Source organism: Lynx rufus, unplaced genomic scaffold (genome assembly GCF_022079265.1).
Source record: "Lynx rufus isolate CCGP_SWC_20201006 ecotype Redwood Valley unplaced genomic scaffold, mLynRuf1.p SCAF_2, whole genome shotgun sequence".
Taxonomy (NCBI): domain Eukaryota; kingdom Metazoa; phylum Chordata; class Mammalia; order Carnivora; family Felidae; genus Lynx; species Lynx rufus.
The window spans coordinates 218,605,077-218,625,772 of record NW_025814834.1 but is presented as its reverse complement, the minus strand read 5'-3'; the positions used below and the strand labels follow the sequence as shown (position 1 = coordinate 218,625,772).

Sequence of the window (20,696 nt, the reverse complement as noted above, 5' to 3'; positions counted from 1 at the left end):
TGAAAGCATGGGACAGGAGAGCCCGGGAGCAGAGGTGATGGCTGCCCGGCCCGAAGAGCCCCTCAGGCCATTGCTATTGTGTGTCCAGAGGTTCCAAAGCTGAGCTGTTAAGGAGCCAGGCCCAACTGGGAGGGCAGTGACCAGTCAGAATAGACGTGAGCTCCTGGCCCAGTCTTTGGGCTGGTGCCAGCTGCCCAAGCATGGCTGGCCCGGTACCAGGGCCCACCTCCAGTCGCTGCAGTGGGGGGCTCCTTCCTCCCTCTGCAGCCACCTGCCCCCTTCGCCTCCACCTAGACGCACCCAAGTTGGGGTGAGGCTGGGCTGCTCCGCTGATTGCCTTAAGCTGAGCCCGCATGGCCTTCAGTCGTCACACAGATCACAAACATCCAGGTTCGGGCCTGTGGATGCTGGGCTGCTACCTCGCGACGGGAACAGCAGCTGGCACCACGGGTTTCCTCTGTCTGCCCAGCGCCCCAGGTCTCTTGCAGCCAGCAGGGTCCGTGGACTGGCTAGGGGGCTACCAGGGCCTCCAGAGGCCGCGGGGAGGTTCAGGGGGCGCGGGCGCGGCCGGCGGGGAAGGCGCGGGAGGGCCGCAGGAGTCCCCAGCGCGCCCCCCGTCGGGGGTGGTGCCGGCCGCCCTCCGCCGCAGGTGCTCCAGCAGGCGAGCGCTCACGGCGGGCTCCAGGACGCGGCAGGCGGGCAGCACACGGGCCAGACGCGCCAGGCAGGCGCGGTAGCCCTCACCGTAGCTGTCGGAGGGCGCTGCGGACGGAGAGAGGCGTGAGGCACGCGGTGGGGCGCGGGGCAGGGCTGCGGCGGGGCGGGGCGGGGCACTCACCGGGCGCTGCCGCGGGGCCGGAGGACGCGGGCAGCTCCTGCAGGAAGCGCACGGTCATTTCCAGGATGTCCGCCTTCTCCAGCTTCGAGCAGTGGGAGCTCTGCGCCCGGCCACGAGGGAGAGGGGCAGAGAGACACACGGACAAACGAGACACATCTCCGGCCGACTGCCGTGAGCGCCGGGGTGTGGGGCGCGCGTGGCCGGAGGTGGGTCGGCCCCTCGGCGCCAGCCACGCTCGGGCTCGGCCTCGGGCGCCGCGCGGAGGCCCCTCGCCGGCTCCGGGGACAAGGGCCCCTCGGCCCACCCGCCCTCCTCGCTCTGCGCCCCGGGAGTCCCCACCCCCGGCCCCCCGAGAGCCCCGGCACCCACCTCCCTTCCCAGCAGCGGCAGGATGAGCCCCTTGAGTTGCCTCAGGCTCGCGTTGATGCGCGCGCGGCGGCGCTTCTCCAGCAGCGGCTTCAGGCTCTGCGGACGGGCGCCCAGGCCGAGGTCAGGCGGGTCGCATCAAGGTCCCCGCCCCGGCCGCCCAGCCCTCAGTCCCCAGCCCCTACCTTGCGCAGCTCCGCCGGGTCCCCCGCCCTCCGAGGCAGCCCCATGCTCCGCGGAGAAGCGGCGCGCAGACCGAGCCGGGAGGAAAAGAGCGGCGCGCAGCGGGGGCGGTCCCGGGAGGGTGGCGCACCGAGCCCGCCGCCAGGCTTTAAGGAGGCGGTGTCGCCCGCCCCGCCCCGCCCCGCCCCAAGGAGTCTGGCGGCCCGGGGTCCCACCTCCCGTCTTTGTTCCTTCGCCGGGTAGGGGCGAGCGGGTGACTGCAGAGCCCCCCAAGGTGCTGCCCTCGTGCGGCCTTCGCATCCCATCTGCGGCGCGGTCGCGGGCGGGGGGCGCACCCGAGCACCTGCAGGGGGTATGTGGGCGCCATCGGAACCTTCGCGGTCCTGAGTTTGCTCCTTCATTCGCGCCCAGCACCTCCTGTGAGCCCCGCCCCAGGCCGGGGCGGGGGACCTAGCGGCGGCAGGAGTTCCCACGTAGGTTTCGGAACAAGGGGAGGGACTCCCCCCACGAGCAGCTCTGCCGACTGAAGGGCTGAGCTGGAAGGGGAAACCGAGGCCCAGAGTAAAGTGGCAGCTAGCCTCTGGGAACTGGCCGGTCGCTGGAGGCCTGCCCTCGCTCTAACGACCTCACAGAATCTTCCAGCGGCTCACCAAGTTAGGGATCATTGGGTTCTCCCGTGCTCGGATTTGGATGGGTAAACTGAGGCCCGGAGAAGACGAGGCAATCCAGGAGCCCTGGGCTCGTTTTCATTTCAATTGGCTCCAGCGGCGGGTTCCTACCCGCGGGACGGTCGGAGTTCACGTGACGAGCGGGGCGGGGCGGTCCTGGGTGCCCCCTGCCCGCTGTCCGCCTCGGCCCCGGGGGTCCGCCGGGCCCGCCTCCGCGCCGCGTGGCCGTTGCTGTGCCAAACTGGCTGGGCGTCCCCCGCCCATCTGCTCGGGGCTGCCCTCCCCCAGCCGGCTGGCGGGGCAACGGACAGCCTTGCGGACTGGGACTGCCTGCCGACCTGTGGGCGAGCGGGGGGGCGAGACCCACAGACCAAGGGCCAAGAAGAGGTACGCCGGGGCTGGACCGACAGGCGCTGTCCAGGGTACTAGACGGATGTCCTCCCTCGCCGCCCAAACCCCGTCTCTGTCCCCTACCCCCGCTGCTCGCTCCAAGTCCCCCCGCCCATCCCCCCCAGCAGGGCCTGAGAAGACCGACTTGGCTATCAGGAAGGGGCCTGGAGCAGTCGGGGTGACCGGGGAGCTCAGGTCACCCATCCTCATCTGTGACACTCAAAGGACCAACTGGTCACCATTCATGGACCACGTGCTGTGTGCCAAGCACCTGTTAGCCACCCCCCCCCTCCATTAACCTCCATAGCAGTCGTAATTATGAGAACAAAATTCCCAGCAAGGCCTGGGAATGCCTGAGCCCCTGTCCTCCTGGCATCATTGAGCCCAGGGTATCTATGGACCAGCCCCTTCCAAGTTAATGAATTGTTCTTTAAGGGCTCAGAAAATGATTTTGTGGATCACTTAGTGGATCACTGACACCTCACGTGTCCCATCCCCCCCCCACGCACCCCTCCACACACACACTGCCTGACTCAGCTCTGTGCCCACAAGCCCACCCCACCCCAACATTTGTATCTTTGCTGACAGACCCTGATAGTAGCTCCTGGGGGGACAGAGTAGGAAGATTGCTCCTAGAACACCCCCCTCCATGCCTGTGGATCACCATTGGAAGACTGAAGGTGGGGGAGCAAACTCCCTTTTCAGCTACTCCAGATTTTAAGGTTTTTTTCTCCATTCTCCCATTGCTGTGATGGACTTTGGCCAGGTTGGCCCGCCGTTCCCTTCAACCAAAGGATTCTGGAGGTTTCGCTGGTTACCTAGAGCCAGGAGTTATTGATGACCAGGGGAACAGGTAAGACAACTGAGTAGGCAGAGTATGGGGGTGCAGGCTTTAGGGGAGGGTACAGTGGGGTCACACTCTGCCCTGGCTCCCTGCCCTTGGGCTGGGGGAGAGGTGTGAACAGGGTGGATGATTGGCCTGAGCCCAGAAGGGGGATGAGAAAAAGCCTCCTGGTGGGGAGGGAGCTGACATCTGGAGGGCACAGTGGAGGTGCTCTGAGCATTTGTGTTACCCCAGGCAAGATACATAAAAAAGAAAAAACAACAACAATAATCTCCTGGTGCCTCAGTTTCCCCAGCTGTAAAATTGTGATTGTACCTCTCTCATAAGTGTCGCTGTGGAGATTAGGTATACAGGTGAAGGTGAAATGACCACCTTTCGCCATGGCCATTTATATCACCCATCCTGTCTGCCAAACAAAGTGTGGCCCACAAAAACCATGGGGTGCACAAGATGGGCACACTACACGCGCAGCTCAAACCACAAAATATGGAAATTAAGTGAAAATTCATCTGAAATTAAAAAGGGAAGAGCAGGGGCGCCTGGGTGGTCAGTCATTGGAGCGTCCGACTGTTGCTTTTGGCTCAGGTCGTGATCTCATGGTTAGTGAGCTGGAGCCCCACATCGGGCTCCGCACTCACGGTGCAGAGTCTTCTTGAGATTCTCTGTCTCCCTCCCTCTCTGCCTGTCCCCCCCCTCATAAATAAATAAACATTAAAGAATCCCTACCAAATTGCTTTAAAAAAATAAAAAGGGAAGGAGAACCCCATCACAGGTAAATATATGCCTCCACCTGTTATCACCCAAAGCAGATCCTGCCGTTAAGAAGGCAGCCTCAGAACGTTTTCTGGACCCAAATGCCCAAACCCAAGCATTTGATCAGCTTGGCCATCTCTACCAAGGAAGTTCCTGGCGGGTTCTCCCCACAGAACTCTCCCAGCATCACAGCAGTGGGAGCTATAGGGCTGTTCGGAGGCTCCCGGACTGGCTTTTAACAGCATCTTCCAGAATGAGAACTTGCAGCTGCAGCTCATTCCCTCACCTGTGACCAAGGAGGGAGGCCTCTCTGGGGCCTGGAGACCAGAGACAATCTTAAGGCAACCGGGGAGGGACCCCGCTCTCTGGCTGGCTTGGCCCCCCTCTGCCTCCTCAACTTCTGAGCAGAGGTTCTGAGGTGCTCTTCCGTGCCTGGCGCTTTGTCGGTGCCCCCCAATTCCCCAGGAAGACTCCCAGCCCCTTGCAAGATCCTGCTGGGGCATCAACTCCCCAAACCCATCGCTTTTGTTTTGCTTGTTAAGCAAAGGAATGTCACATAACTCCCTCCAGCTTTTTCAGAAAATGCACTTGCCGGTTTCCCTGAAGCTTAGAGAATAGGTGGGGCTCAGGCAGGCGGCATTCCAGAGTCTGTCATACTCTGTCCCCTCCAGCTGCTGGGTAACAGGGAGGAACTTGAACTTCTCTTGCGCAGAAGAGGGAGCGGTGGCGCCTGAAAGCAGTGTAACTGAGCCCTGCGCTGGAGGGAGCCAAAGACCTGTGGGGGCGAGTGCATCTCTGTTCTGATGCGTTTATGTTAAAACCAATTTGAGGGTAAGACTCGTCCCTTCTAACTATCAATGTCTCTGTGTTAAAGTTCATATGCAGGCGGAGCTTAGCGTAGTGCCCGGGGAAGCAGAAGGGCTTCCACAAATGTGTTCCTGTTGGCGTGGGCTCCCTGGGGCTGCCGGGCGGGACCTGGTGGAGCCCGGAAAGGACAGGGAAGGCCTGGGTCTCAGCCTGAGTTTGGGCGGTGTTCTGAGAGGGGTCTGAGGAGATGGCCAGCGAGGACGGCTGCTCACAGGCGACCTTTATGGAGCTGTCCCTGTCCACGGTGAGAGAGGCTCAGGGTGTCTCCTCTGCCTTGCTGCCATGGCGACAGCACGTCACCCCCATCTGGCCCCCAAATGACAAAACCGTGTGAGACGTGAGGGTGTCCAGCACCAGGGGAGCCACCTTGGGAGTGAAGAACATGAACGGTAGGGATTTTTAGTCATGGAGGAGGTTCGGGGCGGGGGGCCCCGAAGTCCAGCCGTTTTAGCTCTCTCTCTTCACAGCACCCCCTGCCACTCGCAGGCCCCGCGGTGTGCCTGCCACTGGGTGCGCTAGAGAAAGGCAGCTCTAGCGGGCGTCGAGTCAGCTGAAGCATGGAGGATGCCACGATAAGGCTCCTCCCTCCCTCCCCTTGTCTGCAAACCGCTGGGTCGGGGTCCCAGGCCCCAGTTGTCGCAGGTCCCATGGAGGGAGTGAGGCCGTCCTGGCCGTTCGGAAACGAGTGGAAACCCACCAGGCCACTGCTCTGGTTTCCCGCGGCACCTCGGAGCCCTGCAGGTAATGGTGCACAGCGCCACCAGGTGTCAGCCCCGGAGTCCCACACGAGGACTCCCACTGTTCCCGGAAGCAGGTTCATTCTACGGCATGTCTACAGCTCGGGGCATCCCTGAGCTGGTGCTAGCTAGGTGCTGGGTGAAACAAACCCTCACAGGGCTCCAGTGGGGGGTGGAGGAGGGGGAGGGGGTGGGGGGTGAGGGCTGGGAAAAGAAGGGCACAGGCTGTTTCAACTTCACAAGACGTGCTGACTGCGCTCCCACAACTATGCAGCCCCCGCCTCCTGGCAGCTTGTCCTCCTGTCCAGGGGGCTACGCCTCCCTCCAGCTCCCACGAAAGGCTTCCGGCTATGCAGGCAGGCTGGTTTGGCACACGTGTGTTCTGGCCCCCTGCCTCCTGGAACCTTCCTGAGCCCTCAGGGAAGTGTCCTGGCCCTGCTCCCCAGGTGACTGCTCTGCTGATCTCCCCACTGCCCCCAGCCCTTGCATTCCTACTTCCCTTTCTCCCTATTTGGCAGCCCCAGGCCCCCAAGCTCACGGTTGGCCCCCCGCCCCCACCCCCCGACACACACCCCAGACAGAGGCTCTGGGGGCTCTCTAAGCCCACAGCCTCCAGACCCAGAAACCTGAATGTACCGGGCGTTCGCGCCCCTTCCTCTTCTTTCTTCTGCCTCCAGGAGGCTCTGAGGACAATTCTCGGGGGCCTGGAGGGCCCAGCAGCTGTTGCACCCACTTTGAAACAGACCCAGAGCCCCCCAAGGACTCGTATGGCCTGTTCCTGCTGCAGGATCTTTGCCCTGGCAGCCATCCCTGCCTGGAATGCCCCTTCTTATCATTCAAAACCCAGCCCACCATACCTCTTCAGACGGACCTTTCCCTGACCACCCACGTAGCCCCTACAACTCGCTCTCTAACCCCGTATTTCCGCGCTGGCGACACTCGTCACTCTCTGGAATGGTGGTAATTATTTGCTGGCTTGTGTCTCCAGCGCTTGGAACCACCGCAGGTAGTGGGCACTGGGTCGATGAATTAATTCGTTTGGGGGCTCTGTTCGCCAGCGCCTGGACGGCTCTCAGATTCGAACCCAGTGTGGCCGCCCTCCGGGGGTCTCTTTTTATACGTGAGCCAAATCAGGAGAGAAGTCCCCGGGCGCACTGGCCTTTGTCGCCAGCCCGCGGGGCGGCGCGGCGGAGGCGGGGCGAGGCGGCGCGGGGGGCGGGCCCCAGCCTTACGCCGGGCGCCCGCGGGGGGCCCCGCAGCCCCAGAGCGCGGCGGCGGCGGCGGCGGAGGCGGAGCGGAGCGGAGCGGGCGAGGCAGTGCGGGCCGAGACCCGGCCGGCAGCCGCTCCGCCCCCCCCCCCCGGAGCCGCAGGGCCCCGACGGCCGCGCCGCGGGCAGGACAGGTGCATGGCGTCCGGGGGAACGCGCTGAGCGGGTCGCGGCGCCGCGGGCGGCACCATGGCCCTGGCGCTGGCGCTGCAGGCGGCGCGGCAGGGCGAACTGGAAGTGCTGAGGTCCCTGCACGCCGCCGGCCAGCTGAGACCCTCGCAGCGGGACCCGCTGGACGCGCTGCCGGTGCACCACGCTGCCCGCGCGGGCAAGCTGCACTGTCTGCGCTTCCTGGTGGAGGAGGCCGCCCTGCCCGCCACGGCCCGCGCGCGCAACGGAGCCACGCCGGCCCACGACGCCGCCGCCACCGGCCACCTCGCCTGCCTGCAGTGGCTGCTCTCGCAGGGCGGCTGCGGAGTGCAGGTGGGTCCGCGCGGCTCCCTGGGCGCCCTGGGGGCTTCCTCCCCGGGGGGGGGGGGAGCTCTGGCCCAGAGCCGCCTTGGCTCCAGGGTGGGTGAGATTGGGCACCTACCGACTGAGCTTGCTCCCGAGCTCCTTCCAGAGGGCTTGGGGTGGGATGGGCTCCCCAGATGGAGAGCGCGCCGGGAAGACGCCCCGGCAAGCCAGGGCCACTGCCTAGAAGAGCACTGGGTAATGGGGAGCCAGAGGGAATTGGGCTTACCTGGGCCAGTATATAATCTGGGACAGGGCTGGGGAGGATGGGGAGGAGAGCAAAGCACTGATCCAGGGGAGTCCTGGAGTGTAGGTGGGGCACGGAATCAGAAGCCCAGGTCTCCTGAGAGCAGGTCTGGAAGAGGGTGGGCAAAGTGCCACCCCCGGCAGGCCACCCCAGGCGGAGATGCAGGTGTCCCCAAGGCCAGGGCGTGGGGGAGGGGTGATGGGCGTGGTATATGGGGCCTCCCCAGGGCCTTAGCTGACCCCGGGACACCAGCGCCTTCCTCCCTTCCAGCTTCGAGTTGCTTCTCCAGCCCAGCCTGAGTCTTCCTGCCCCAAGACCCCACCTGGTTGGTCTCACTCAGTGGCCCTCAGGCGGATATAAGCCTGGCCCCTCCTGGGCTGGAGGAGGAGGCAGCTCGGGGCCCTACGTGTATCTCTGCGTTTCGCTCCTGCTGGCATTAGAGCATCCAGCAGGTACCGGGCTTGGGGATTCAGTCACCTGATCTCCTGGAACTGTCAGTCCATGGGGGCAATGGCCCATGCAGTGGGGTGTCAGGGAGCTAGCCGCTTGGGCGAGGTGGCTAGGAGTGAGTGGCCTCTGCAGGGAGTCCTGGATGATGAGAAGGAGGTGACCAGGTGCCGATCAGAGAGTTCTAAGTGCAAGGAACAAGGAGTGCAAAGCCCTCAGGCACACACATTCTTATCCTGTTGCAGAAACAGCCAGGAGGAGGGCATGTTTGGGGCAGGGGGGGCAGGGGAGGGTGCTGGGAGAAGCCACCATAGGCCGGGGCTAGGAATTTGCATGATGTTCTAGTTGTGGGGAAAAGCCACTGGAGACAGGACCCAGAACTGATTTCCCACTTAGCAAGACCACTGGGTTAACTGAATGTAGAAGGAGAGAAGGCAGGGGTGGCCCAGAGCTGGCTGGTTGTGCCCTAAGGATGACCAAACCCCGCCCCCCCCCCCACTTCAGGATGGCAAGACCCCCCTTCCTACCCTTCCTGGGAGATGGACGGATTGCTTCTCTGCTGGCTGGCTCTGTTATCAGGACTTCCTGGCACATGGTCCACACCCACTCTTTTGGGAGGTGGCACGCCTCCCTCATCCCAGGGTCCGTCCAGCCTTGGCCGGAAGCCTCCCTGGCCACTGCAGAGGAGGTAGAGGAACAAGTGGCCTTGTGCCTGGCTTATCAAGTCTCCCTCCCTCGAGCCCCAGCCAGCCTGGGTGCTGAGGACGGAAGTGGGGGGGGGGTGGGGAGGATGACCTCGATCCCTGGCCCTCCTCAGCCCAGAGAGATAAGCAGCTTTAGGGTGCGGGCCACAGCACATGAGGCTCCTGGGGCCTATGCAGCTGCTGGAGGCTTGGGGACAGGCCAGAGCCCATAGGCCCGGGTTCTCTCCTTACTGCCCACCCCCACCCCTCCCCATGCAGAGGTCCGGGCTCGGGGGGGACAGACTGAAGCAATCTTCAGCCCCTGCCTGGGCGGTCCAGCACACAGAGGGCTCTCAGTGTTGTGCTCAGCCGCCTCTGTGCCGCCTGGTCCCCCTCACCTTCCTCCTGCCTCCTTCCTAGCCCCACAGCCACCCCCAGAAGCTGACTGGTGACTTACTGGTGGTGGCCCCTGTCCCCTCTGCGCCCTCTTTTCCTTGTGCCTGTTTTATAAGAGCCTCTGAGATTCACCCTCCTCGAGCCTCCTTGGCCACACCTGTCTCCACAGGGCCTCTCTCTGGGCAGAGGGGCTTCCCTTCCTTGATCCTAGTAAACCATGCCCACCTCTCACTGCTTCTGCACCCCCTCCCTGCCTGCTTCCCCATCATCCCACGTGCTTGGTGCCGGGAGCTCGCGCTGTTCTCGAACCAGTGCCCACGCTCCCAAACTCGCCGGCCTTTGAGTCCAGACTTCTGGGTTCTCTGTGATTCTCCTCCTCCAGCCCAGGTGAACATCAGCGGCACCTGCCAACCCCCTCCTGCCCCAGAGACGCACACACCTGGGTGTTCATGGATGACACATTTAGTACTTCCGGGCCATGATCATCAGCCTGCCCCCTCGGGAGTGCCCGGGGAGGTGTCCTACCCAAACCCCTCCCAGGGGCTGCCTCGAGCCCACACCTACCACCGTTGGCTGACTGTCCAGGCCCTGCCACCGGTACCCAGAAGCTTCCTCCTCCACAGAGCAAGAACGCAGCCTGTTCCCTGGGCCAGGAGCAGGGAGTCTGCTGGGGGGCCGGGGGGGGGCAGTTCTCTGCACTGATGTTGGGGTACTGAAGGTACACCAAGCTGGAGGCCTTTTCTCATGTGACACTTGGGGAGAGGGAGGGACCAAGGGTTAGATGCAGGGGCTGCCCCCCACAGTCCTGATGCTAGCTTGGTAGAGCCCCAACAGCCCACCCTTCCTGCCCCAGCCACCCTTGCTCACTCCTTCAGGTGTCCCCAGAGCATCTGGGGGACAGTTTCTCCTGCAGGGAGGATGAGAGTGCTGTGTCCTGAAAGTCTACTATATGCAAGCAGTTCCCAGCCGTGACCTGCAGCCTCAGGAAGCCCGGCCCGTATGGGTGCCACTTATGAACTGGGGCCGGTTAGGTGCCCAAGGACAGAAGGGCCCCTGTGGCCGGTGGGATGTGGGGCAGGACAAGGCGTCGGGACTAATGCGCTCTTCTCCCACAGGACAGAGACAATTCTGGTGCCACAGTCCTGCACCTGGCCGCCCGCTTCGGCCACCCCGAATTGGTGGAATGGCTCCTGCGCCACGGCGGTGGGGAGGCCACCGCGACCACAGACACGGGCGCCCTGGCCATCCACTATGCTGCCGCCAAAGGAGACTTCCCCTCCCTGAGGCTCCTCGTCGGGCACTATCCTGAGTAAGGACAACCCTCCTCGCCCGTCTTCTGGGTGCTGCGGGTGGGCGAGGCCTCCCGGGACTGCCTGGAATCCGCCCCTCCAGCGTTCCAGGGGAGTGACCACTTCTGGGCCACTCCAGTGGCCAGAGGGCCAGGCCGGAGACGGCTCCTACCCAGGCTGCAATGTTTCCTTTCCTGGCGGGCCGCCCACGGCCACTTGCCCCAGAGCTTGGCAAGCAGGTGTCCCCCAGCACAGCTGCCCCTGGGGGGCTGGGCACGTGGGCCAAGGTCACATGCTCCTCTCCAGGGAGCCTACGCGTGTGGCTCTCTTGAGCTCTGGCCTGTGCCAGTTTGCGAGACTATTCTAACGGGGGGATGGGGGGCAGGGCTGAAGATATGGGAGAGCTTCCTAGACCGCTACTCAAGAAGGAGGAGGAGCCTCCTCCTGCCCCCTGATTAGGCTGTCCACAGAGCAACCTGTCACTTCCTGTGGCCCCTCAGCCCATTCCCACCACCACGGGAGGTGGGGCCCCCAATCCTCCCAGGGTCCTCAGCCTGAGTGGCAGGTCTGAGAGAGCTGCTGAGCAGTGAGCTGGGAGCTCCCCAGGGTGGGGTGGGAGCATGAGGAAGAATGGGGCTCAGTGCAGAGCAGGGGAGTCCTGGGAGGTCCCCGAGGGAAGGGAGGGAGCCAGTATTAGGTGGATCTGGAGGGAAGCAAGGGTCCTAGAGGATTGTCTCAGGGGAGTGGGACAACAGTGGCCCCAGGGACCTGACAAATGGGGGCTCTGCTCAGTGACCTTTGTCAGTCCAAGTGGGTGCCTGGGGTGTGAGCAGTGACAGAGGACCGAGTCTCAGGAGGAGAGCAGCCCTGAAGTCAGAGGGCCGATCCTTACCACTGGTTCCACACCCGAGGGAGCCTGCAGGGCGTCTGGCTGCCAGAGAGGAGGCAGGAGGGCTGCCCGGCCCATGGCCCCATGGCAGGCTGGCCCCATCGGAGCGACGTTGGGCAGTCCTAAGACCCCCAGCTCAGCCTGCAGTCGCCTTGCTAAGCAGGCATGGCCTGGTTTGGTGGGTGGGAGCCCAGCAGGTGCACGGGCCGGGACTTCCCACCGCCGTCCCTGCCAGAGGCCGCTTGGTGTCACTTCGGCATGAATTCTCTGCTCTGGACAAGCTAAGGCTTGGGTCACATCAGAGTCCTTGGGATTTAGGGGAGGGCCCCAGAGACCCTTGAGTGCTCCCCACCTGGCACCATCAGCAATACCCCTGGGGGACCTGGTCCCGACACTTCTGTTCCACCCTGTCACGTGACACAGAGGACACTGAGGCCCTAGAAGGGGACGAGTGGGCCGTGGCCACCCTCCTGCACCCATAAGCCTCCCTCGGCACGCGTAATGGGCCCCCAAAGGCCAGGCTAATGGCAATGCCAACTTAGCCCAAATGATGTAAACTGAGAGAGGGCTCCAAGCCCAGCCCTGGCAGCGCTGGTGAGGAACGTGGGCGGGAGGGGTAGGGGTGGAGCCCCAGGCTGGCCCCTGAACCCCTCCTCACCGAAAAGCCTGGGGCCTGGGATGAGCTGGGGCCCTCCATGGGCTGCGATCCCAGCCTCGGGAAGACCGGCCGGGCCATGGAGCACCATCGCGGGCTCCGGGCCTTGGGAACGCTGACCCCTCCCAGGCCATGCCAGACGCCGGCTGTGATTGGGTCCTGGGGCCAACTCGGAGGCCAGGTGGCCTGGGCTGATGAGCCGTCAGCCCCTCAGAGGCCTCTACGAGTCTCACAGAGGCGGTCAGAGGACTTGGGTCCGGTCCCCGCCACAGCGTGTGACCTGGCTGATAAGAAAATGCTTTTATGTGCTTGCCTCAGGCAGGAGGGGGCGGCTGGGAATTGGGAGGCCTGCTGCGGGTTGGAGGTCAGTGCCCATTTAGACGCCTGTCTCGGGGGTAGAGACTCCTGCTCTCCAAGGCGGGGCATAGGAGAGGGCAGAGGCCCAGGCTGGCCCCCAAGCCACAGGGCTCAACCCGGGACCCGGGCAGCCCAGCTGTGGAGGCTGTGACTCCACGCTTTTCACTCTCGTGAGCCTCCCGGGCCTGCTGTGAAGCCCGGTGAATTATTCACAAGGGCTCAGCCCTCCCTGGCGGTTGGTGAGGGAGGAAGGGCTCCCAGACCTACCAGTGAGAAACTCGATCCCGCCCAAGGAGGCGAGCTGCGGGGAAGCGGGCGGGCTGGACAGCCCCGGGGAGGCCTTGCTAGAGCCAGGCTGCACCTTCGGGTGTTAGACAAGGCTTCAGATTGCAGGGACACCCCGCGCCCGCCTGCCTCTCCTCCAGGGTGTCCCAATCCATTGGGCGAACTCTTCCAGAGGTGGAGGAATTGCTACAGTGGCCTCTGGGGCTGTTCTCCCCTGGGGATCCTCCCCGCAGAAGGAGGGTCCCTAAGCTGGCAGCATGGAGGCTGGCAGGAACTGGGTCTGAGGGCGATGGCCAGGAGCACCGACCCTCCTGGCCAGGAGCACTCGTGGTTGGTAGAGGGGAACCAGCTATCCAGGCCTCCGGTCGGGGCAGACAATATATCGCCTCAGAGCTCCTGACCACCTTGCCAGCGGGGTGCTGGGGCCCAGGAACTACCTCGTGCTCGCTTGGCCTCAACCATCTGCTCACCTGGGGTCTGTGCAGCTGGAGGGGAGCCCCAGGCTCAGCTCGGACCCTTGGGCTTGAGTTTTGGGGCTGGGGAGAATAGTGGAGGGTGGCGGGGCTCTGGGCTCTTCCTTCCTTTGGGGCCCCCGTGCTCTGCCAGACGTAGCAAACGGGGAAAGTCAGTCTGTCCAGAGATTTGCATCAATTCCACCTCCTTGCAAGTATCTCCTTTGCCTGAGGCCTCCCCTGCCCCGGGGCAGAGATTGGAAGTGCCCTGGCCAGGGGTCAGGATAAACCCGGATGAGCTCCGGCCTGCTGAGTGCTTACTAAGTGCCTAGCACCGCCCCCCCCCTCCCCAGGTAGTCTGAGCCTTATAACCACCCCAGGCAATAGCTCTATAAACAGCCCAGTTTACAGATTGAGTTATTCGGATGTAGATTGAGATTCAGATTGAGCTCAGTGGCAGAGCATTTGACTGCAGATTGAGTTATTCAGCTAATGTTCATTGAGTATCTACTCTGTGCCGGGCAATATCCTTTCCTTCCTTCCTTCTTTCCTTTCTTCTTTCCTTCCTTCCTTCCTTCCTTCCTTCCTCCCTCCCTCCCTCCCTCCCTCCCTCCCTCCCTCCCTCCCTCTCTTTCTTTCTCTCTTTCTTTTTCTTTCTTTTCTTTTCTTTTCTTTTCTTTTCTTCCTTCCTCCCTCCCTTCATTCCTCTTTCTCCTTCCTCCCTTCTCTCCTCCTTTCTTTTCTTTCTTTCTTTCTTTCTTTCTTTCTTTCTTTCTTCTTTTCTTCCTTCCTCCCTCTCTTCATTCCTCTTTCTCCTTCCTTCCTTCTTTCCCCCTTCCTCCCTTCCTTCCTCCCTCCCTTTCTTTCTTTCTCTTTCTCTTTCTTTCTTTCTTTTTCTTTCTTTCTTTCTTTCTTCTTTCCTCCCTCCCTTCATTTCTTTCTTTCTTTCTTTCTTTCTTTCTTTCTTTCTTTCTTTCCTTCCTTCCTTCTTTCTCCCTCCCTTTCTCCCTCTCCCTCTCCCTCTCTCTCCCTCTCTCTCTTTCTTTCTAGAGTGAGAGGGAATGCAAGTGGAGGAGAGGGGCAGATGGAGAAAGAGAGAGAGAGAGACAGAGGATCCTAAGCAAAGTCCATGTTCAGCATGGAGCCCAACACAGGGCTCGATCCCATGAACCATGAGGTCATGACCTAAGCCTAAATCAAGAGTTGGATGCTCAACCGACTGAGCCACCCAGGGCCCCCGTGCGAGGTAATATTTTAACGTGCCAGGGATACATCAGTGAATTAAACAAATGTCCCTGCTACACAGTGTTGACAGAATCAGACATGGTGTCTCAGAGAGGCTAATTGAGCAGCCGAGGCCCCACCAGTTCCCCAGTTCCCTGTATGGCCTTGATCAAACCACACCCCCTTCCAGGTCTGTCTCCCACTCCTGGTCCAGTCCCTAATCTCTCAGGTCTCCCCACCCTGGCCCTCTTGCTGTCCAGCTCTTCTGCCTTTGGGAATGCAAGTCAGATGCCCGGACTGGCCAGTCTCCCTGATCACTGATAGAGAAGGCCATTTCCCCACAACGGCCCAGGGGCCCTCCTCACCCTGGCCCAGCCCGCACGCCCCACCGCCAGCCGCTCCCCCCTCCACACCCCGTTCCACCTCCCGGGCCTCCTTGCTGCTCCTCCACCAGGCTGGTACGCTCCAGCCTCGCACTCGCTGTTCCTGCCGCCTGGAACCCTCTCCCTAACTTGGAGTCTCTCCTCCACCCCCACTCCTCCACAAGGCCTGCCCACGGCCTCCTTTAGGTTGTCACTTGCCCAGCAGCACATTCCTCGCCTGCTTTATTTTCCCTCGCACCCTCGTAACCACCTGACATTACGTTCTGTGCATCTTGGGGCGTTCTCTTGCCGCAGCTCCCCAGCCAGGGAGAGCGGACCTCGTCTTCCCCATCCTGGAGGCCCAGTGCCTGATGCGCACTAAACATTGGTCAAAAGCATGAGGAGGCCGGAAGCCCTGGGGCTTGTCTGGCCCCGCGTGCAGCTCACTGAGTGACCTCAGATGGCACTCCGAGCTGGGCCTCCCTGGGCCCACCTGGCAAACAGACCAGCTGAGGCCCTGTGCGAGGGGACATCGCAGAGCTCCCCGTCTGACTGCCCGTCTCACTCACCCCCACAGTTACTCAACAACGAGCAACTAGGCACGCCGTCAGAGCTTGGGGTGTCATGAGCCCTCGCAGCTTCTTGGAGCCCACTTTCCGGGAGGCTCCAGGGCAAACAAGGGGACAGGTGGACAGCACGTGCCTCATTCACAGAAATTTATTTGCATGTGTGTTGGCTTGCCATCTGGGAGCTGCAGGGGAACCAAACTCTGACGGCAGGGGTCTGCTCTTTGCGTGGCGCTGCCCCATCCTGGCATGTGGCAGCCTGGTGACATGTGTCCCTGGAGTGAACCAAATAGGCACACAAGACGTCTCCAGTGACCAGTGCCATGAAGCAAAACAGGGTAGTTTGGTAGAAACCAATGGGGTTTTCTTTAAATTCAGGGGTCAAGGGGCACCTGGCTGGCTCAGTCGGCGGAGTGTGTGACTCTTCAACGTTTTTTTTTTTTTTTTTTTTTTTTTTTTTTGGGACAGAGAGAGACAGAGCATGAACGGGGGAGGGGCAGAGAGAGAGGGAGACACAGAATCGGAAACAGGCTCCAGGCTCTGAGCCATCAGCCCAGAGCCCGACGCGGGGCTCGAACTCACGGACCGCGAGATCGTGACCTGGCTGAAGTCGGACGCTTCACCGACTGCGCCACCCAGGCGCCCCGGAGTGTGTGACTCTTGATCTCGGTTGTGAGTTTGAGCCCCCACGTTGGGAATAGAGATTACTTAAAGACAAAAATCTCAAAACACACACACGCGCACACACACACACACACACACACACACACAAGAAATAAATTGAGGGAGTCAAGGAAGCCCTCCTAGAGCAGGTGAGAGCTCATCAGAGACCTGGATAAAAAGAAGGGCCGGCCCTGCAGAAACCTGGCGTGACAGCATCACAGGGAGAAGAACCAGCAGAGGCAGGTGCTGAGGTAGGATCAAGTTTGGCTTTGCAGAGGACGAGAAGGAAGGCCTGGGAGGCTGGGGGAGTTGCAGGGAAGGGTATTCAGCCCGGATGGATTGGGCGTAAAGCTGTCCTAGAACCTCCCTGAAATCATCACTGCATTTCTTCCCTGCATCAAGCCGAATTTGGGATCTTTTCAAATAAGCCAGGAGGCGTGAGTGGAGGCTAAGAGACGTAGAGCCACCAAAGGATCCATGATTTTACCCAAGGCGGCCTTACCCCTGATCCTCATAGGGTCAGCTCCTTCCCGACCTCCCTTGGAGCAGAAATTGTTGGCCACCAGAAATGCTGTTCTTTGACCTGAATCTGGTTCTGTGGGCGGGTCGCTCCTTGCTGCCCACAGCAGTGGCATCAAGCAAGCCGGCACCGGTCTTGGACGGAGATTTCCAGCAAGCATTCCACTTTTTCTGTGTTGTCGCAGTTCACTCGTGTCCTCTTTTTTCCAAAGAGGGAGAAAAATATGGTTCGTGTGATTGTTGCTAGGGAGTTTCAGGCGTATAAAGAGGTCAAGGGTTGGGGGTCTCCAAAGACTCCTAGAGCTTGGGCTCAAGGGAGGCTAGTGTGGTGTCCTTTGCCAAAATGGGGTTGGCAGGTCGGGGAGGGTTTGAGGGAGAAAGGCAAGAGATCTGCTCTAGGCACGTAAAGTTCCAGAGGCCTGGGCAATGCACACAAGGACCAGTGGGCGGAGGTGAGGGCCGGATAGAGAGACTCCAGGTCCAAGCCAGAGAGAGGAACAGCATGGGGGTGCAGGTGGCCTTTGACCCTGGGAAGTGGATGACCTTACGGGGGGGGGGGAGACTGTGTTCAGAAAGGGGGCCCTGGGGCATCCCCACATTTGGAGGTCAGGTGAAGGCCAGGGCCCAGCAAAGAAGACTTAGGAGGCTTGGCGTGAGAGTCGGCTGCTGGTGCAGGAAGCCAGGAGGAGCAGGTGTTCCGGAGAGGGAGGAGGGGCACGTGCTAGGGAATGGCCAAGTCAGAGGAGCATGGGGAAACCCCTGGGGTTGGTCACAGGGAGTGACAGTTGAGACCCAGTGGGTGGGGGAGGGGGTTGGCTGGTCAGGATACGGCTGCCGCACCAGGAGGCAAAGAGCCGCCTTCCCTCCAGGGAAATGTGCAACCTTCCAAAGCTTCCTCTTCCATTCCCTCATAAGAGGCAAGGAGATGCCGGACAATTATGATACCCATTTGCCGTATTTGGAAACTGAGGCTCAGGAGCTTAATAACCCACTAGGGTCCTACCCAGTGAGCTACAGAGTCAGGGTGGTGGCTGGAGGCCAGGGCCAAGGGCAGGGGCTGGGACTGGAATGGTTACCCTTCATGCCACTTTGGCTAGAACCCGATGGGTTAGAGCAGGTGGGATCCTGAGGCCAGAAGTACCCCCGCAAGACCCTAGCCCCGTCCTCTGGGTGACCCTCCACAACAGAAACAATGCCTGGCCTGACCTGTGCTGGGCTGAGCCCAGACACCCCAGCCCAGCAGTGTCCCCACAGAGGTACAGGGAGGAGGGATCCCAAAATATAACAACGGTTTCAGGCTCATGCCAGGTGACAGGCCTGTGCTGAGGGGTCTCCAAGCATGTTTCCTGGGCGATTACTGCCCCCTCTGCAGACAGCTTTGAGATCAAAGAGACAAGAGGCAAGACTCTGACATAGCTTGGGGGGGTTCATACCCCAAGTTCCTCTTTTTTTTTTTTAATTTTTTAAAGTTTATTTATTTATTTTGAAAAAGACGGAGACAGTGTGAGTGGGGGAGGGGCAGAGAGAGGGGGAGAGAGAGAATCCCAATCAGGCTCCGTGCCTGACGGGGGGGGGTGGGGGGGGGCCGAAGTCACACGCTTAATCGACTGAGCCACCCAGGCGTCCCCCTAAGTCCCTCTTGTGCCCAGGTCTTTCTCTGCCTGTCTCTCATCGAGCGGTCCTAGGCTTCTTTGCACAGTATCTGGAAAATGGGAACAATGCCAGCACCTCCCCCATCCGTCGCTGAGAGGACGTGGTGAGAAAGCTCTGTGCTCATCACGGTGCCTGAAACAGACCTGCTTTCACTGGTATCGATTATCGTCGCTGCTATGATATATTCAGCTCTCCACTGAAATTAATTAAGTTTGCTCCTTGTGCTCCTCCATATTTTTCTGATTTCCCCCAGTGAGCATGAGGGTGTCCCCGCCCCTCTTGCCTCCAGGCCGAAGTAGAAGGTGACAAGGCCAGGGACCCCCTTTCCCCGCCCTCGCCCTCACCCTCGCCCATCAGCATATCTGCCTCATTGTGCTGGGGCCTCCTGGGCTGGACAGGTCCTGCCCTGTGCCAGCGTCTCAGACCTTCTCAGACCTTCCCAGGCTGGCTGGCCACCCCTGGATGGTGGACACCTGCCAAGCAGGGGGTGCTGGGAGGGCAGGGCTCCTGGCGTGTCTGGCGCCCCATGGTGTCGCCATTGCCTCAGACCTCCCCAGAGAGGCCTCGGTGGGTCCTGGGTGGTGGCCCCCTCAGCCTCTGATCCCCAGGACCCCAGCATTCACTGTGCCTTGGTTACGGGGTGAATAATTCAGGCCACTGAGTGTCGGTCATGAAATATTAAACAGGCTGTTACTGTCACATCAGTATGTGAATGCATGTGTGGGGGGTGACGATGGCACTGGGGCGTGGAGGCTGGTGGCCGCAAGCCAGACTGTTCCTGGGGAGAGGCGTGTGGGTGAGTCTCTGTCACCGTGTGCCCTGTCGGCTCGTGAGCACCGTTGCCCTGGCACGGGTTGGGTCACGGAGGGCAGCCAGGCATGGTCTCTGTCCCACCCCAAATGTGTGAAGTGCCACACTCCGCATCAGCCCTAGAAAATGGCAGCTCTGTGTCTAGGGAGGAGGTGCCCGTGTCAGGAGTGAGGAGAGAGCAGGGAGGCGCCCAGTGTGGGGCTGCAGGTGGCCTGGGGTCAGGGGTCCGGGAAGTGGACAGGGACCAGGGTTTTAGGGACAGGGAGAAGTCAGCTGGGAAAGGGACCAAGTCATGTCATGACAGGGTGGGTGAGAGGGCAGAGAGAAGAGGACTGGGTGGCCTGGCGCCCATGTTGACGGACAGCTGGGCAAGTACTTGGATGAGGGAGGGAGGGCATGGTCGGACACTGGCGGAGTGTGTGACTGATGTCGCCAGCAGATAGATTGGGGAGGCAGATGGGCGGGAAGATGTGAAGTCAGGTAAGAACTGTACTTCCTGGGGCACAGAGGGCTGACCCAGAACAGGGGGGCTGGGGAGGGTGGTGGGCACACAGCTCCTGTGTCTGGTCCTGGGTTGTGGCTCCACCTAGTGCCCAACTGTGGTAACTGTGCTCTGGGCTGTCCACACCCAGACTCTGTCAGTGGCAGGGCCAGCTTCCCTGTTTCCCAGCAGCACTCCACCTCATGGGGTTGACTCCCAGTTCCCCGGTTAGGACTCTTCTTCAGCAGCTGGGGGAACGGGCACGAGGAGCAATGACACCTACAAGCTGAGCCTCAGGGAAGCCCAGGAGTGAGCACAGGGAGCGTCCTCTTCGTTCCCTGTGTACCTACTGCATGCACCAGGCTCTGCATCACAAACATACGCTCCAATGCCATTTACCAGTTATGTGACCTTTGGCAAGTCAAAGCCCCTGAGCCTCAATTGCCCCTCTGCAAAATGGGAATGACAATAGGACCTAAGCTGGGGCATTCGATGAGAACCTGCCCACCAATATCGTGTTGAGTAAGAAGTTGCTGCGGCCAAGGTCAAAGAGGTTGACCTGCTGTCTCCTCGAGGATTTTGATGGCTTCCTGTCGTACATTTAGGTCCTTCATCCATTTTGAGTTTATTTTTATGTATGGTGTAAGAAGGTGGTCCAGGTTCATTCTTCTGCATGTAGCTGTCAGGTTTTCCCTCTTCCTTGCTGAAGAGACTCTTTATTCCATTGAACAGTCTTTCCTCCTTTGTCAAAGATTAGTTGGCCATATGTCTGTGGGTCCATTTCTGGGTTCTCTATTCTGTTCCATTGATCTCAGTGTCTGTTCTTGTGCCGGTCCCATACTGTCTTGATGATGACAGCTTTGTCATACAGCTTGAAGTCCAGCCCGCCCACCAATATATAGCACACCAGAGGTGCTTGGTGAATGGTGGCCTCCTGTACAGTTGCCAGATTAACAACAGGATATCCAGTTTAACTTTAGATACATGGCAAATAATGTGTTAGTATAAGTATGCCCCATGCTTTGTTTGGGACATACTTATGCTAGAAGATGATTTCTTGTTTCGCAATTCAGAATTAACAGGGCATCTTGTGTTTTCCCTGGCAACCCTACTACTCTGCCCTCTGGGAATTAAGTCTTCCAGGGGAGGCAGAGGCCAAAATCAGTTACGTTCAATCAAGCATGATAGGCAGTCCATGGAGTGAGCCCAGGGCCGTACAGGGCACAGAGGTAGGAAAGGCAGGCTCTGCCTGGGGAAATCAGGGCAGGCCTCACTGAGGAGGGATCTGGAC

At 60.7% G+C, this 20,696-nt stretch overlaps 2 protein-coding genes across 4 annotated transcripts in view; one reads left to right on the top strand and one right to left on the bottom strand.

The window, feature by feature from the left end:
* Positions 1 to 517: 517 nt before the first annotated feature.
* Positions 518 to 1,434, bottom strand: HES2 (hes family bHLH transcription factor 2). Its single transcript, XM_047083808.1, has 4 exons — positions 1,390 to 1,434; positions 1,208 to 1,303; positions 839 to 938; positions 518 to 762 (listed from the first exon to the last, which is right to left on the bottom strand). Exons 1-4 carry the CDS (start codon positions 1,432 to 1,434, stop codon positions 518 to 520), a joined length of 486 nt encoding a protein of 161 aa, XP_046939764.1.
* A 5,552-nt stretch (positions 1,435 to 6,986) lies between these two features.
* The window catches only part of ESPN (espin), a 31,802-nt gene continuing 18,092 nt past the window's right edge, over positions 6,987 to 20,696 (top strand). For all 3 annotated transcript variants that reach the window (XM_047084898.1, XM_047084897.1, XM_047084896.1), the window contains exons 1-2: positions 6,987 to 7,397; positions 10,316 to 10,509. In XM_047084898.1, the coding sequence (XP_046940854.1) occupies positions 7,104 to 7,397; positions 10,316 to 10,509 (488 nt within the window). In that variant the 5' untranslated portion in view covers positions 6,987 to 7,103. The remainder of the gene's footprint in view (positions 7,398 to 10,315; positions 10,510 to 20,696) is intronic.

Coding starts and splice junctions, on each gene's coding strand:
- HES2 (XM_047083808.1), bottom strand. CDS start 1,434: ATGGGGCTGCCTCGGAGGGCGGGGGACCCGGCGGAGCTGCGCAAG. Junction 939..1,207: donor TGCCGCTGCTGGGAAGGGAG/GTGGGTGCCGGG, acceptor GGCCGGGCGCAG/AGCTCCCACTGCTCGAAGCT. Junction 763..838: donor CGGCCCCGCGGCAGCGCCCG/GTGAGTGCCCCG, acceptor CTCCGTCCGCAG/CGCCCTCCGACAGCTACGGT.